Here is a 17,059-nt window from a genome sequence, read left to right as displayed (position 1 = left end):
GATGTAAATGAATCCTGTGTAGTCCAGGTTGATATCAAAGCCCTGTCAAAAGTGCGCTCAGTCAAAGTTAGGAGCTTGATACAAAAGCTGTAGCATGAGAAATTTTACAGCCTTTGTTATGCCAGCCTATTGTATGATCACAATAGCTTGGTATAAGTCATGAAAAGCTACTTATTTCTTCCATTGAAAGCCTGGGGGCTTGTGGTGGGGGGTGATGTTTGTTGTTTGAGTTGAGAGTGGACCACACAGTTCAGCCATTTTGTGTTGTGTAATCTGACTGTGGAATTTCAGTAGGAGCAGAATTACGCTTTTCACTTATGAAATAGCTTCTATTCAGGATTTGTTCTCTGGGGAATGGCTGCAAAACGCCAGAAGAACAAGATGCGGCTCTTTGTACTGCATCATGTTTGACTAATTAACTCTTGACCTTTCCGTGGCTTTGTACAAATATGGAAGCTTTTGCCTCAATACATGGTATTTCAGGACTTTAGGAAGAAGATATTTCTTCTGTTCCCATCTGGTCTGTTACACCTTCATGAGGTACAAAGCAACTGTGATGTATGCAGCAAAATAAATGCTGAAAATGTGTTGTTTTGTGTTGTTTTAATATTTTGATGCCACAGTGTAAAGGCTGGCTTATGAGAAGAGCTCAAGGATGGTGGTGTGAAAAGAGTCTATTTTACTTTTGACTTCAGGTACTGGACAGTAGAGATTAACTATTTTATGCTTATTTTCAGACTGGATATTTCCAACTGCCCCATGGGGATTACTTCATTGAGCCCATTAAAAAGCATCCACAGAAAGAGGGAACACCCCATCCCCACATTATCTATGAGGCAAATACCCTTCAAAATGCTTTAAGGAGAAGACGAGCAATTCCAGTGGAAGAACAACAAGCATGTGGATTGAATGGTACAAATGTTGCTGAATTTCTGCCTATTTGCCTTCCGCATCTCTCTGAGCAGCTTTTATTTTCCAGCTGTCTGTGCCTTTCCTTTTGCCAGGCTTTCCTAAACTGTAGAAAAAGAGATTATGCAAAATGAGAGTGTCTCAGTCAAAACACCTCTATGACCACCCATCTGGTTCCTTTCTGAGTCCGAATTTAAATCCGCCTTGTGACTGCTGGAATGTTTTTCACACCGTTGCTCCTTTCTACCCCACACTTTTTCCTCCAGCCAAAATTGTTCAGTAAATTTGACTTGAAATTCTTCAGTAGTTTTGGGATGACAAGAATTGCAGTTGTTATTATTTTAAATAAAGTATACTCACTCCATAGAAATGTTGTTCTTAATATAAAATATCCCATCTCTAATCCAGTGTTTATATTTAAGCTTCATAGATTCTTAGTGATTGTTACCAGAATATTTAAAGACTTTTGACAGTTCTGAAAGTGTAGTGTAAGGCATCAACAGATCAATGGTTATATGTTTGTTTTGGTGGTTTTTTTAGAAGCGTAAATAAAAAAATAATTTACATACAGGAGCAAAAACAGTCAGCATTATGCCTTTTGGGAAAACAAGCCAATAGGCTATCCTGGAAAGGTGGAGTATGTAGTTTATATCTCCTATCTCCAAAATGAGTTCCTTTAATTATTTTTAGAATCATTTACTTTATTCATTCTTTACTAATGGTAAAGTTTTGGTAGGAAGAATGAAAATAACCCAAATGATGTAAGGCCCAGGTTATGTACAAATAGAGGTGCGGAATACGTAGAGGTGTGTGTCTGTGTGTTTTTCAAGGGTTAATGGTTAAATAATAGTTGGTTCTTTTCTGAGGGTGCAAAAGAAGGAAGGATATGTTGGAATTTTTAATTCTCAGTCATGACTGCTGCTGCAGTTCTATTGCTGTGTGATATGAATTGAAAATTTAAAGAAGCAGACAACTCAGCCCCCCTGTGCTTCTGGTTGTAGACCTGGATAGCAGTTGTTTCTTGCTGGATAAGAGCAGTGTGAAACTGCTGGGGGAAACCAGAAGCCTGGGGGCTAGTGGGGAGACACTCGATCTTCTGTGATAATGCATAGGTAAGGGTAAGGGGAAGCCATAAGAATTAGTATCAATGGTGTTTCTTATTGTTTTTCATCAAATAAAATTATATCTACTTTTTAGATAACTAAACCTTAAGTTGATAAGCCATGAATATCTAATATTGGTGTCTATTTTAACAGATCTAAAGTATCTCCTTGATTTTTCATTTCCTTTGCTGATTACTGGGATAAATCAGAGGAATTTGTTTAGATTTGCCTGTGAAGAGTGACGAACTGTTCTAGTCTACCGTCCTCCATGTTTCTTTTATGCATGGAATAATGTCTATAAGCGGTAATTTTAAGTGTGGAAAGAAGATAGAAAATACCAGGCATTGTGCTGTGTATTTGCTTTGTGTAGTCTGATAATTTTCTTTCTACTTCTTGCTTTTTATCTTTGGGGTCTTCCTTTAAAGTATTGAAGAATGAGACTGAGAAAGACTGTACCTGGATGCTAGGACAAATTGAGCATACCTTCCCTGAGATTTCATGACTTAGACTAGCTAAGTTTGCTCTAATTGGCTTTTGGATTTTAACTCTGTCTGATGTTATTCATTGTAATATGATTGAGCTATTCCTTGTGCTAATAATATGTTCATGATATTTCAGGCTAGCAAAGGGAGCATCTTATGAATTAAAAAAGTAATGCACTTGTCACTTAGGCTTCTGTGTTTAACTGACTTGATCAGCCTTTATAGGTTATGCCTGCTTTTGGTCAAGTAGTAATCTGCTTGACTGTAATAAAAGTAATCAGTGTGAAAAAGTGCATTGGGAAAAGAAAGCATTCCCTTCATTATGTTTCTGCTCTTTGTGTGAAAAGATATAATAGTCACTGGTTCTTATGGTGGCCTTAACTCCTTAATTCTTGTTTTATGTTCTGTTATTCAACTGCTGTTGTAGCCAGCTCTTCAACAGGGCTAGAAAAAGACTTCAGTGTAATTTCCTGTTTACAGTAGGCATTATTAAAGATCAATTGCTCATTGTAGAGGTAGAATACAGAATAAAAATGGAAAGTGAGTTAATTCTTGAGTTCTTTGCTGAATATATTTACTACACAGGGTGTAGGGAATATTTGGTACATAAATTAAGTTTTAAAGGTGGCAAGTTGCCTCTTCCCTCTTTTCAACACCACAAGCACTTCATGCTGTTTCATGCCAGAAGTCTGGTATACCTAGTGATATCACAGATGGCCCAGATTAATGCCTTTTGGGATCACTTCAAAGGAAAACAATTCCAAGTTATCATTTAATTGTAGAAATAAATTGTATTTTACAGATTCAACATCATGACCATTCTTCTGTATTCTCAGTCCTAACTTTGTGCTGGGCTGGGGAATAACTGATAAAGAGCTGCCTGCCATATCCTGTGTTTGACCTGGTTTTCAGAGTCAAGTATTTTAAGCTTGTGGGCTGAGGTTCATTATACAGTGTGTGTGCTTTTGTTTATTTGAGCTCTGATTCTGTTTTTGTTTTGTCTTGTTTTTTGAACTTAAACCAAGACAGCTGAGCCATTTCTAAGAACTATGCTTGTGAAACAATTTATACGCCCAGGTTGAAATGTAATTGTATCAGGAATAGTGCAGCCAGCAGGACCAGGGCGGTGATCATCCCCCTGTACTATCCTCTAGTGAGGCCACACCTCAAGTACTATGTTCAGTTTTGGGGCTCTCAGTATAAGAAGGACATCAAGGGCCTGGCGTGTGTCCAGAGAAGGGCTACGAAGCTGGTAAAGGGCCTGGAGCATAAGTCCTGTGAGGAGGGTCTGAGGGAACTGGGGTTTTTTAGTCTGGGGAAGAGGAGGCTGAGGGCAGACCTCACTGCTCTCTACAACTACCTGAAAGGAAGGTGTGGGGAGCTGGGGGTCGACCTCTTCTCACAGGTAACTAGTGATAGGACTAGAGGGAATGGCCTCAAGTAGCGCCACGCGAGGTTCAAGTTGGAAATGAGGAGACATTTCTGCTCAGAATGAGCAGTCAGGCACTGGGACAGGTTGCCCAGGGAGGTGGAGGTGTCACTGTCCCTGGGGGTGTTCAAGGAAAGGTTGGACGTGGTGCTTAGGGACAGGGTTTAGTGGATGACATTGGTGGCTGGGGGATGGTTGGACCAGATGATCTTGGAGGTCTTTTCCAACCCTAATGAATCTATTATTCTATGATTCTATGATAATTTTTGCTTGGAAAAGTTGGAGTCCGTGCAAAAATTTTGGTGGTGATAATAGTAATGTAGTCAGAGTTAGCAGGTCTGTCTGGCAAGGAATAGAAAGACTACTTGTATAAGCAAAATCAAAAAAGAGGAATTGCTGTAGGAAGGAGAAGGTGAGGACTCTACCTCCTGTACAGTACTTTTTAGCCTTTTTTGATGTAGGGAGCTCTAGAAAAAAGCTCTGTGCAGTTTGCTCACAACAGCTTTTACTGTGACAATGACCAGATGTATCTCCAGGTTCCAACCCTGCTTGTCATCTGTCTCTGATCTACATACAGTAATATTTTTGCATCAGTTACATTCCTGTGCTCTTGCAATGATTATATTAATTAATTTATAATTTGCAGTATCCTGAAGTTCCACATATTTGGAGAAAAATCATTGTGATAAATGATGTAAATTAGAACTTAGGTATGTGCTGTATGCTCCCGCTGCTGCTAAGGCAATTGCTGGATGACTCAGTCATTAGCTGCATGCAAAACTGAGTGCTTATCTTAAGAACAGCACCATGATACGGTACATTGCAAGCTGCTGTCTTACAGTGATATTTGAAATGTGTGAGAAGGGGCAAACATGATAAATAAAAAATTGCCCTGACCTTTACAAATAACTTTTCTGATCATTTTTGCCTGTGGGAGAGGAAAAGGGAGGATTTGTTTTGTTTTTCTAAATAGGCTATCTTAAAAACTTTCCAGTGCTCCAAGGTACAGCGCAAGAGAATGAATTAACTTCCCTTTCACAAAATAAGAGAAGATCTGCTCCTTTATCTTTCTGCTTGTTTTAATGCAGTCTGTCACAAGGTATTGGGTTTGTTTGTGAGCTGCAAAGTGGAGAAGCTTTGTGGAATGACAGTGGAGCCCTTCCTAGATGAGCAGTGATAGGGGATGGCAGCACCACAGAGGGGACTGATAGGATATGAAAAGATGGACTTTTTCTTGGTCTGGTGCAGTGGTCAAGTTGCAGTAGTTTAAAGGTAGGGTAGCTGAGTTTTATTCAGACTGTAGCCCAGTAAAACAGTAAAACTGCTGTAAACTGTACTAAATAACTAAGCAAGGAGAGATTTATGGTATTAAAATAGATCTCTGTGAATAAGTCATAGGAGCTTTAGGCATATAGCAGTTGTCATATGCTTTGCCTCATTTTGACAGTTTTGAAAACAGTTGATAGATGAGCTCCACACATATCAGAATTTGGGATTAGTTTGACTTGTACATGAATCTCCAAATCCTTGTCTGCAGAGGAGTTACAAACCTTAGAAACTTCTCCATTAGATTGAAGGCATTCTTTCCTTGGAGCTGTGATGGGATAAAGCTGGAGTGAGGGAGGAGGAGGTGGTACCCTGGTGCTCTGAGAGGTGAGCAGAGGGGTGGAGGGAACTGAAGGAGAAGAGCACCAACATCCCTGCAAAACCATTTTTAAAGTAGTTTGAGAGATGTTTTGTGTAGTAATTCATTTAGCAGGTGACTGGAATGTTATTAAGCTGTTTCAGATGATAGTTATGTGCTATTCTGCCTATGGGTTGTGTCTGAGGGCAGGATTTTATTGAATAATGGTCTTGGTCATTGATAATTAACTTGCAGCTGCCAGAGGATTCTCTTCATTTTTTCTGTCTGTAAACGTACAGCATAAACTATTAGTCTTGGCTCTTGACAGTGAAGTCCTTTGTTTAACCAGTTGGAAGAGGGCAGGAAAAAAGTCCAGGACACTGTTTTATTCTCAAAGGATAGTCTGTCTTTTTTTGGAAGAATATTGTGGCCAATGTAAGCAGCCTTGCTTGCTGGCAGAACCCAATACATGCTGTGTGACTTCCATATCTTTCAAAGAATGATGCTGACATTTTTACAGTATTTGTTTATCCTGTGTTTAACCACATCAATTACTATTCAAATTAATTTGCATAGTTTCTCCAAAACACAAAGGCTATTTTTTCTTAGAATAGTAACTTCACATATTGAATTATAATAACCAAGCTGAATTCAGCGCAGAGGGAAGAGCATCTTTCTCCCTGCATCCCTCTCCTTTCTATAAACATGCTCTACAAACCTGTTTAAATGGTGCTTGCTGTGAAAAAAGAGCAAATGGATACATATAGACAGAGTGACCTCTGTTTTAAAGCCAGAACCACAATAGAAGCAGCCTCCAGGAGTATGTGGAGTATCTCATTTCTGGAACAGTCTTCATTGAACTGTGAGCAGTGAGCGCCTGCTTGTGCAGACAGTGGGAGATTTTGCATTTCAGAGGTAGGGTACCTGGGAAACACAGACATCACAGCTGATTTTTTCTAATAGTGAATTTTATTTTTGATGAATTTCAAAAATAATATGAATTTTGATTCATATTTTATGAATTGCTTTTAACTGTTTGATCTCAGCAGAATTATTTTTTTCCCAAACAAGCTCAAGAAAAAGATGCAGAAGTTTCTAACTTTCTTTCTCTGCTAGTTTTGGCTGAGATACAGATAATTTTCTTCTGAGTACCTGGCATGGTGCTGTGTTTTGAGTTTAGGATGAGAATAATGCTGATAACACACTGATGTTTTAGTTGTTGCGGAGCAGTGCTCACACAGAGCCCAGGATGTTTCAGATCCTGGTTTGGCCCTGCCAGCGAGGAGGCTGGGGGTGCACCAGGAGCTGGGAGGGGACAGAGCCAGGACAACAGGCCCAGGCTGGAAAAAGCGATGTCCCACACGGTGTGGTGCTGTGCTGAACAGTTAATAGGGGCTCGCTGGCCAGGGGGGCCATTGCTGCGCATGTACTCGCTGGGCATTGGTCAGTAGGTGGTGAGCAATTTTGTTGTGCATCACTTTTTTTTTCTTTTTTCTTTTTTTTTCCTTTTTCATTTTCCTTTTTCTTTTTTCCCCTTTTTTTTCGTTTTTCTTTCTTTCTTTCTTTATTTTTTTCTTTTTTCCTTTACCTTATGTCTTTCTCTCTTATTTAGCTGTCTTCTATTTCTTTCTTTATTTTTTTCTTTTTTCCTTTACCTTATGTCTTTCTCTCTTATTTAGCTGTCTTCATCTCAACCCATAAGTTCTTACAGTTTTACCTTTTACAGTACTCTTTCCCATCCCACTTGGGGGGAGTGAGCATGTGGCAGTGTGGTGCTGAGCTGCCTGACAGGTTAAACCACAACACTTTCATGTTTCAGGAAGTTTTTTTTTTTTTTTTTTTTTTTTTTGTTTGTTTGTTTTTCAGCAGTTCTTTGGAGTTTATTAGCAGCTTATCAGAGATAAGATAGATTTTTGTTTTTCATTGTCTTGTGGTTTTCTTCTCCAGAAAAAAGGAAGAGTTCCGTTTCTGAAATCTCTGGGTTCTGTGCTCAGGAGATAAAAAGTCTTTAACTTACAGTTGTTAGCATTTGACATACAAATTTAAGAAGACTTCTTTGTTCCTTACACTTTGCTGTCAAAAATGCTGTTGTTAAAAGTGAGCTTTCTAAGAAATGAAAAGGTGTAGTCTTCTTGCTAAGCAATGGAAAGGATACTAAGTTTTCACAGAATCACAGAATCACAGAATTTCTAGGTTGGAAGAGATCTCAAGATCATCGAGTCCAACCTCTGACCTAATGCTAACAGTCCCCACTAAACCATATCCCTAAGCTCTACATCTAAATGTCTTTTGAAGACTTCCAGGGATGGTGACTCCACCACTTCCCTGGGCAGCCTGTTCCAGTGCCTCACAACCCTTTCAGTAAAGAAGTTCTTCCTAACATCTAACCTAAAACTCCCCTGGCTCAACTTAAGCCCATTCCCCCTCGTCCTGTCACCAGGCACGTGGGAGAACAGGCCAACCCCCACCTCACTACAGCCTCCCTTGAGGTACCTAAAAAGAGCGATAAGGTCACCCCTGAGCCTCCTCTTCTCCAGGCTGAACAAGCCCAGCTCCCTCAGCCGCTCCTCGTAGGACTTGTTCTCCAGGCCCCTCACCAGCTTTGTCGCCCTTCTCTGCACCCGCTCAAGCACCTCGATGTCCTTCTTGTAGCGAGGGGCCCAAAACTGAACACAGTACTCGAGGTGCGGCCTCACCAGAGCCGAGTACAGGGGGACGATCACCTCCCTAGCCCTGCTGGTCACACTGTTCCTGATACAAGCCAGGATGCCGTTGGCCTTCTTGGCCACCTGAGCACACTGCTGGCTCATATTCAGCCGACTATCCACCATCACTCCCAGGTCCTTCTCTGACTGGCAGCTCTCCAACCATTCCTCTCCCAGCCTGTAGCTCTGCTTGGGGTTATTGCGCCCCAGGTGCAGGACCCGGCACTTGGCCTTGTTGAACTTCATGCAGTTGACCTCAGCCCATCGGTGCAGCCTATCCAGATCCTCCTGCAGAGCTTTCCTACCCTCAAGCAGATCAACACACGCACCTAACTTGGTGTCATCTGCAAATTTACTGAGGGGGCACTCAATGCCCTCGTCCAGATCATCGATGAAGATATTAAAGAGGACCGGCCCCAGAACCGAGCCCTGGGGGACGCCACTAGTGACTGGCCTCCAACTGGACTTGGATCCATTCACCACGACTCTTTGGGCCCGGCTATCCAGCCAGTTTCTAACCCAACGAAGCGTGCGCCAGTCCAAGCCAAGAGCAGCCAGTTTCTTGAGGAGAATGCTGTGGGAGACAGTGTCAAAAGCCTTGCTGAAGTCAAGGTAGACCACATCCACAGCCTTTCCCTCATCCACTCAGCGCATCACTTTGTCATAGAAGGAGATCAGGTTTGTCAAGCAGGATCTGCCCATGCTGACTAGGCCTGATCGCCTGCTTCCCCTGCAAGTGCTGCATGATGACTCTCAGGAGGATCTGCTCCATGAGCTTCCCTGGCACTGAGGTCAAACTGACAGGCCTGTAGTTTCCCAGGTCTGCCCTCCGGCCCTTCTTGTAGCTGGGTGTCACGTTTGCTAGCCGCCAGTCAACTGGGACCTCCCCCGATAGCCAGGACTGCTGATAAATGATGGATAGTGGCTTGGCCAGCTCCTCTGCCAGTTCTCTCAGTACCCTTGGGTGGATCCCATCCGGCCCCATCGACTTGTGCACATCCAAGTGCCGTAGCAGGTCACCAACCAGTTCTTCATGGATAGTGAGGGCCACATCCTGCTCCCCATCCCCTTCCACCAGCTCAGGGTACTGAGTATCCAGAGAACATCTGGTATTGCCTCTAAAGACTGAGGCAAAGAAGGCATTGAGCACCTCTGCCTTTTCCTCATCTCTTGTAACTAAGTTTCCCCCCGCATCCAGTAAAGGATGGAGATTTTCCTTAGTCCTCCTTTTTGTGTTGATGTATTTATTAGCATACAGATGTTCAATGAATCTGCTTAAAATATTACTTGAACTTTATGTTGCAACAGCACTGTATAATGCTGAAACATTTAAACTTTGATACCCAAGTAGTTGAATACTTTAGTTTAAGCTAGATGTGTTACAAGCTAGCATGTTTTACAGTTCTTGGAGAGTAACAGTCATTGTCAAAGGCTGATTCATCCTATCCTAAGATGTCTTCTCTGACATTTGGGATGCATTGCCCTTGGGAGTTGCCTAGGCTGTAGTTACATGCAGTAGAAGTATTGGTAGAGGAGAATGGAAGAAAATACTGTATTTTATGCAATTCTTCCTCTCCAGTAGAATCAAACCCAGCGCTTTCTCCAAGTGGATCCAAAGACTGTGCTGAAATGTGGCAGAGAAAGCTCAATGCTGGCAGAGTGCCTGCACTTGGTGTCCTAATCCCTAAAGGTTTTATCATCTTCTCTTTTCCAATGGAATTTAACCTTCAGTATTTCAGTACCAACTGTAACAGGGTGGTTTCCATATGTACTTGTACTGTGCTGGTGGTAAGAGGGAAAACAAGTGGCAATGGGAGATTGTTGTTATAACTTGGTAATAGTCACTTGTTGCCACCAAAATGTATCAGAACAATGATACACTTGTTCAATGACTGAATAAATTTTGATGTTCTGTGAAAGGACATTTTTCAAACAATGTAAGTCAAAATTATAGTGGGGGGAGGCAGTCTCCTTTATCACATTTCAGCAGTCTTTCTTTTCCATCCTGTGCCACTGGGAAGAGGCAGAATTTGCTGCACTGTGCTTGCTTTCCTGTAGTTTAAAGGGTAAATTGTGATCTTTTGTCTTCACTGGAACAATTTGCTTCACCTCTCATCACATTAAGGAGTCTGTTTGCAGAATGAACTTACAGTCAGCATTTTTAACCATGTTCCGTGGTAGAGGAATATAATCTGCTCTTGATCTGTGCCTACAGTTTTCCTTGTCAAACTGTGTGTGATGCTATTTCTCTTTTAAAGTATTGATATTGATTTGGTAAACAAATGATTTGCTAATGTAAATGTTAAATTGCTGCAGTATTGATTTGGGGAGCAATACAGTTGAAAATTAAACTGTAACATTTCACATGCCATCATTCCTTTCTCTTTTGTAGAGAAATATTAGCCATGAACAATTTTAAACCTTATTTGCACAGTTGAAATAATCAACAGAGAAAGCTGCATTGGGGAATAGATTTGTTACAAGAGTTTGAAAACTTGCTCGAACCCTTCTCTCATTAATAGAGTAGTATTGGCAAAGCTGTTCAGCCTTCAGTGTGGTTAGTGCCAAACTTCCCAGTCATATTGAACTCTCTGTGAACTTTCTAAGAAGAATCTACAATTACCTTATTATTTCTGGGCAGATCACAGACTTCTAATTCTTCTGAGAAGTGCTGGGCTTGTGCTGTGGGGCTAATGCACTGATACGAGCTCAATGTTCTCAGTTAGTTCCTCCAAAGTCTGCATGTCCCTGATGAGCCTCTGGTAGCCTTCTGTGACCCACTTAAACTGTGAGAGGCTTGTAATGCTTGGACACCTGTTTATTCTGCAGGAAACACAGTGTCCTCACAGCTTGTCCACTCCTTGCTTGGGTATAGTGTTCTTCACTCCATGTTCCCAACATCTGCTTGAACTTGGATGCATTTTGCATAATTGAAGAGAGTCCTCTGGGTGAATTATAGTTAAAAGGAGATTGTCTTACTTCTTTCATTGATTTTAACTAACATTGATTTTAACTACGATTAACTGGGGACAGAGGGTACTGCATAACTTAAGAGGTTGTAAGATTATTCTTATCCTCCACTATTTCAGTCATTTTGTAGAGCAAACTGTAAGCTCTATCTTTAGTGTGTAGAAGTGAGGCTATATGTAGACTTACCTTGCTCCTCACCTGATTGCTTGATGGCATGCTCTGGAGTGCACAGATCCCATTCTCCACTCCTGATTATCTGTTGAGTATAGGATGGAGTTCTCAGCTCTAGCAATGGTTGCCTGTGGGGATCAGTCTCATCGTGTATTTCTGGCAGAATCAAGTTTTTGGGATGTTTTGTTTAATAGGAGCAATTACACTAGGCAGGTAGTAGTCTGCATCTTTGGGGATCCAGGGTGTTTCTGACACAGGTCTTTATATCTGAACTGTTCATGCATTCAGTATCTGAAAACAAAGATCTGCCTCAACACAGATTCAGAGAGCTACTGAACTAGCTGGGTTTGACTGTTATGAAAGACATTTAGTAGGGTTTACAGGTTTGTTCCTCAGTCTTACAGGGTTTATGTAAAGTTTACCTGCTGCAGGGTGTCTTTGTAAGTAATGCCTCTTTGCTGTATGCTATTTCTGTAGAAAGAACTCTCCTGAAAAACCTGGGCAAAAATAACAGACTGGAGGGACATTTTTCACTGAAAGGTCATACAGAATTACACACTTTTTTTTCTAGAAAAAGGAATTGTTCAGTCAAAGTAGGCATCTGACTTTATGCAAAACAAAAACAAAAACAAACAAACAACAGACAAAAAACAAACACAAACAAACAAACAAAAAAAGGTGACCAGAAGACTGCTATGCCAAAAGGTACAGCAAATATTTTTAGCTACCACCATTAACTGTTACACTGAAGACTTTGTGAAACCATTTGTTGAGTGTCCAGGTTTCTGTATGAAAGAAAATAAAAGAGAATATTAATTCTTGTCATAATCTCTTGTGTACTGACTCTGCTTTTCTTGCAAATATTCAACTTAAACTTAAGCAAACAACATGGAATCAGGTAGATATATATTTTCCAGTCGTTCTTAAACAATTACTAATGAAGTCTCTCTACACATAAATTAGATGGTTAGAGGTCTCCTCTAAACTGTGCTAGCCAGTCTCAAGGAACACTGCCAGAAAGTTAAATCTTTGTGCAAAATAGAATGTCCTTGATGTCATTTATTCATTTCTTCAAAAATAGTCTAATTCCATACCGTCTCTGCTTTATACTCATTTTAAAAAGGTCTTGTCTAAGGTTTTGCTCAGGTGCAAAACCGTTCGATTTGAAGCTGCAGAGAAATAGATTTTTGCATTTTAAATATTTCTTAAACACAAAGAACAGCCTCAGTATGAGTCTTCCATTCTGCCAAAGTTAGAATTAGAAGCAAGTTTCTTGCCTACCTCATGACTAAAACAAGCTGGATCAAGTTCTTTCTACTCAGAACCTCAATGTTGTCAGTTGTGCCCCAAGTCTGCATTCTCCTCAGCTCTGTGGAGATTTGGATGTGGATCAAAGTCTTCTTTCAGGTGCTGCAGAAGTTTTAGCAAGGGATCATTCCTGACATTTTCTATATTATTTGCCTGACATTCTACAGGTAAAATATTCACTGAAAAACTATCCGCCTTATGGTATTTTCAGTGTCCCTGTTGCATCCATTCCCCATTGTGAAATATTTCTGTCAGTCAGGTGTTCCTCTGAGGAGATGTCTAGTACGAGAAGAATGAAATTTTGCCTGCTGGGGAGGTAATGGGGAAGTGCAGAAAAAGAAGGGACTTTCCTGGAAAGCCTCAGCCAGTAACACTGGCAGACAGGTAAAAGTTTTTCAATAGAGATTGCCTTAGCATTAAAGATGGGCTTACTGAACAACCTCTTACTCAGGGGATGGATATAGCCCAATTTTATCCATCATCATCTTCATCATTTTTTTATATATTTTGCTCTCCTTAGGCTATTATTAATCATATTATTTTATGATGTGTTTGAACTGGATGTCTTCAGGCAAACACTCCTGCATTTTTCTCTTTTTCTGGTCCCATTTACATACCTTTAAAATCTCAAGACTACAGGAAAGAAAAGGACTGGGAACTTTCTGCAAATGAAAACTGAGCCTGTTTTTTAGAAAACAATAAATGTTAAGTCTGTTAACAGGGTTTTCCTTATTTTTCTTTCCAGTAGAGTGCAAATTTCAAAGCTGAAACCCGGTTCTAAGCAAACACTCAAACGTCTTGGTATTTGATTGTGCAAGCCGATTGTTTCCTGTGAAGTATTCTTTCATGGTTTTCCATTGGCAGCAAACCACAGTGAGTCCAGTTAGCTACAGCTGGTGTCACTGGTCAACCTCCATCCTATACACAACAAAAATGGAAGAAAATTAATATAATCGTCACTTCCCACAGGTTGTATTGCATCTGACAACCAGTGTTTGATCAGAAACAAGAATTAAAAATAAAATTTACACTCAAAATTCTGGCTAAAACCAGGAATATGGTTGGACCAGATGATCTTGAAGGTCTTTTCCAACCTTTATGATTCTGTGATTATATGAATATCCATTCACCTGGGTTGTGGCACTTATGAAGAGCTCATAATGTCACTGGTCACCCCAGGACAGTATTATCCTAACAGGGCTGCTTATGTGGGGTGCTTAGTGGCAGGAGTCCTCAACTTCTCACATGCAGAGATGCTGTTGACCACCTTCCCTGACAGGTTTTGATTTTTTTTTCATGCTACAGGTGCCTGAGTAGCTGGGACATGGGCTGTCCCTGCTCTGTTGTTGTGCTGGTGTCTTGTGTGTGGATGCCTCCAGTTCTGGGGTGTAATTGGGCAAACTGAAAGCTTGTGTGTAGAGCTGGCATGGGAGAGCCTCCGTGATGGTCTTTCAAAGTGTCGCGAAACTGAAAAATGTTGTCAGGTCCTGCTTCTAAGAACAGAAAACAGTTAAAGCAGTATGCATCTGAGATTTTCAAGATGTAATATTAGGATGATTCTTTTCAGTAACTCCCAGAACAACCAACCCTGTTGTAGGCCCAGGCCTAGAGGGCAGTTCTTGCCTGCAAGAGCTAGTCTAACACTGCTGGTGTTTGTTGCAGAAGCACAGCAGGATTGGGCCCAAGGCTTTGAAGGCTGTATTGCTCTAATAACGTCATCTGAAATACAAGATATTTGGCCTTGGCCAAGAGCAAGGAGGCCCTTCAAAGTGCAAGCATGTGTTTTTTCCTTTGAGAGCACTAGTGGGATTGGTATATTTTAGATACAATGGAAATGGAATGGAAAAAACAACAGCTGGTCCAGAAGAAGGCCAAATAAACTCTTTTGTATAAGCACAAAGATAAGAAAGTTATAGCATATGCAGCATTTCTCGAAGATATCATTTCAAACATTAAAAGAACTGTTCTTTTCAATATTAATTCCTGACTGTCTTTTTCTTCTTTCCCTTAGTAATCTGTATTTAACCAAACTAATTAAAAGGCGTAGTTTGACTGTGACTTCAAAAACCTTTTCTGTGAGTATCCATTTCTCTTTCACAACACAGACATTATGACATTATGCATCAATTTAGTTGTGGTGCTTCACATTTCTTAAAGTATCTCTGGAAAAGTTGGACTTTAAACTGAGTTTTTTGTTTTGGTTTGGTTTGGTTTGGTTTGGTTTGGTTTGGCTTTTGTTGGAAACAATCCAGATTTCTGGAATTAGGTATGAACTGTTACGACTACTTTCCACACATAACAAACTGCCATGCTAGAATTGTTCACTTACTGGCCTCTGTCCACAGCATGCCTCGTCTTGCAACCCAAAGGTCTTTAGACAGGTGCATGAAGCTGCCAAAAAGATTTAATGGGCTTCAGTATTTTAGGGAAGAACCTGTTTGGTTTGGGTGTTTATAAGGATGGCCAATGAGCAAAGGAATTGGATCCAGTCATTCTCTCCGGCTTTTACCCTTGCTCCCCTGTATTGGCTCATGTTAGTACCGCTCCTCGGATTCCTTTTGTAATGGAAATATGTCACAATGGTTTTGAGTGCATTGGGAAAAAGCACTGTTTTCCTCAGAATTGTTGAAAAGAAATGAAGGAAGGAAAAAAGGAAGGAAAGAAGAAAGGGGGAAAGAGCAGTTGAAACTTAAATCCTGTTAATATAATATTAGAAATCAAACATCAGGATTTGTGCAGTCCATTACAGTAGATATTTAGTTTTGTTACGGAGTTAATGGTGTTACTGATTTATTTGCTCTATTAGTTCAGATAAATGTTTTATCAGTATTACTCTACTGGTGTCTTCAAACCAATATGTCATTTCTAGGATTTTATATAGCAGGTGAAGTTGTATCACTGCTTAGAGATGCTTCTAGATTTAATCATGGGTTTTGATATAGAAACAACTCTGGTTCTAATGTATTTCCAAGAGATCTGGGCCTGCCTGAGATGAGAGTGAGAAAGAAAGAGATGCTGCACCAAAAGACATGCAGCAGTCCTGCCAGCTGAGATGTTTACTGGGAGGGCATTGTACTGCACATCATTTTGGAAGTCCAAGTCAGCATTATTTGCTCCCTAGTCTTGCTAATGTGACCCATTTCAATATGTTTTAAACCCTTTGGAGGAGAAAGAGCTGATGCAGTTGTTCCTTCTACATCTTCAGAACTCCCTGAATTTGCAATTAGTTATTAGCTTGCTTCTTGACACCAGAAAATAGAGGGCGGAGATGAGCTTCCCTAATTTTAAAGTGGTTGTACAGGGATGCAAGTGCTACTGTGAGTGCAGGGCTCCAGGCGTACTGTGAGAGGAATTTTGAGGTGTCTCAGCCAGTCTGCTGTGGGTAGCAAGTTATGCATACAGCATTGTGCAGTGATTTCCATTTTGTTCTGTCTAAACTTACCTTACCGTTACCTGAATTGATGAAGAGACAGAGCTTGCAGAATGAGACTATTGCAGAATTCACAAGAATGGTGATAACATACTAAATAATTTATACAAATACCAAATTGCCGTGTCATTTTTGTTTTAATAACAGCCAAGAACACTAGTAACCTAACAGAGTTTTAGAGTATTTAGAAATGGCTGATTACTATCTTACTTTTAAGCTCTAAAGCTCCTTTCCAGCCCTGTTAGTGCACACTACCTGTTAACTGTGAGAAACTATTTTGGAGGGAAGAAAAGAAAAAAGATTAAAAGGATTGTGTTTATATTCATGAGCTATATAAAATGTTGAAAAGCAGTGCTAAAACAAAGCCTGTTGATTTATATAAGGAACATGAAGGACCTTGTGTTGACCTTGGATGATTGAAAAAGAGTTGTTCAAAAGTTATAAGGGGCATTCCAAATACTTGATAGTAGTTTTTAGAGAATATGCATTTTAATTTTTTATTTCCTGCTCCTACCCCCTCCCCCCCCCCCCGTGCCCCCCGTGTGTTTTGCTAAAGAATTGTGTGATGCATTTTCTTAGATGTAGCTACCACCTACGATAGATACATGTAGATCTATGGCTGACATAAAATTAGTTTTGAAAAATGAGGTTCTATCTTCTACATTAACAGAGAGCTAAGCTAAGATGTTGAGAACTGGTGAGTGTCATCTAGATGATTTTCTTCTTGTTTTGCTGTCCTCTCTTAAAATAAAAATAAAAATAAAAAACAAAACAAACAAACAAACAAAAAAAACATACAGGATTTCACAGCAGATAAGAGCCGCTTGTAAAATTGTTGGTCATAAGACCCATAAAATCTTATTGTCAGTGCTCAGTGAAATAATTCCATTTGTATTTTAATGGATGCTTCATTAATTTATGTAAGTAA

At 40.3% G+C, this 17,059-nt stretch overlaps 1 protein-coding gene across 2 annotated transcripts in view; it reads left to right on the top strand.

Annotated features, from left to right (window-relative positions):
• The window catches only part of ADAMTS12 (ADAM metallopeptidase with thrombospondin type 1 motif 12), a 177,115-nt gene that overhangs the window by 66,442 nt on the left and 93,614 nt on the right, over nt 1–17,059 (top strand). Inside the window, exon 3 of one of the 2 annotated variants that reach the window (XM_082782644.1) lies at nt 738–912. In XM_082782644.1, coding sequence (XP_082638770.1) covers nt 738–912 — 175 coding nt within the window. Of the gene's footprint in view, nt 1–737; nt 913–14,720; nt 14,777–17,059 lie in introns of those variants that run through there. The other variant, XM_082782645.1, reaches the window with a different exon arrangement.

This window comes from Aythya marila, assembly GCF_965140915.1.
Source record: "Aythya marila genome assembly, chromosome: Z".
Lineage (NCBI taxonomy): Eukaryota > Metazoa > Chordata > Aves > Anseriformes > Anatidae > Aythya > Aythya marila.
The sequence above is the reverse complement of the archived record's forward strand: the minus strand, read 5'-3'. Positions and strand labels throughout refer to the sequence as shown.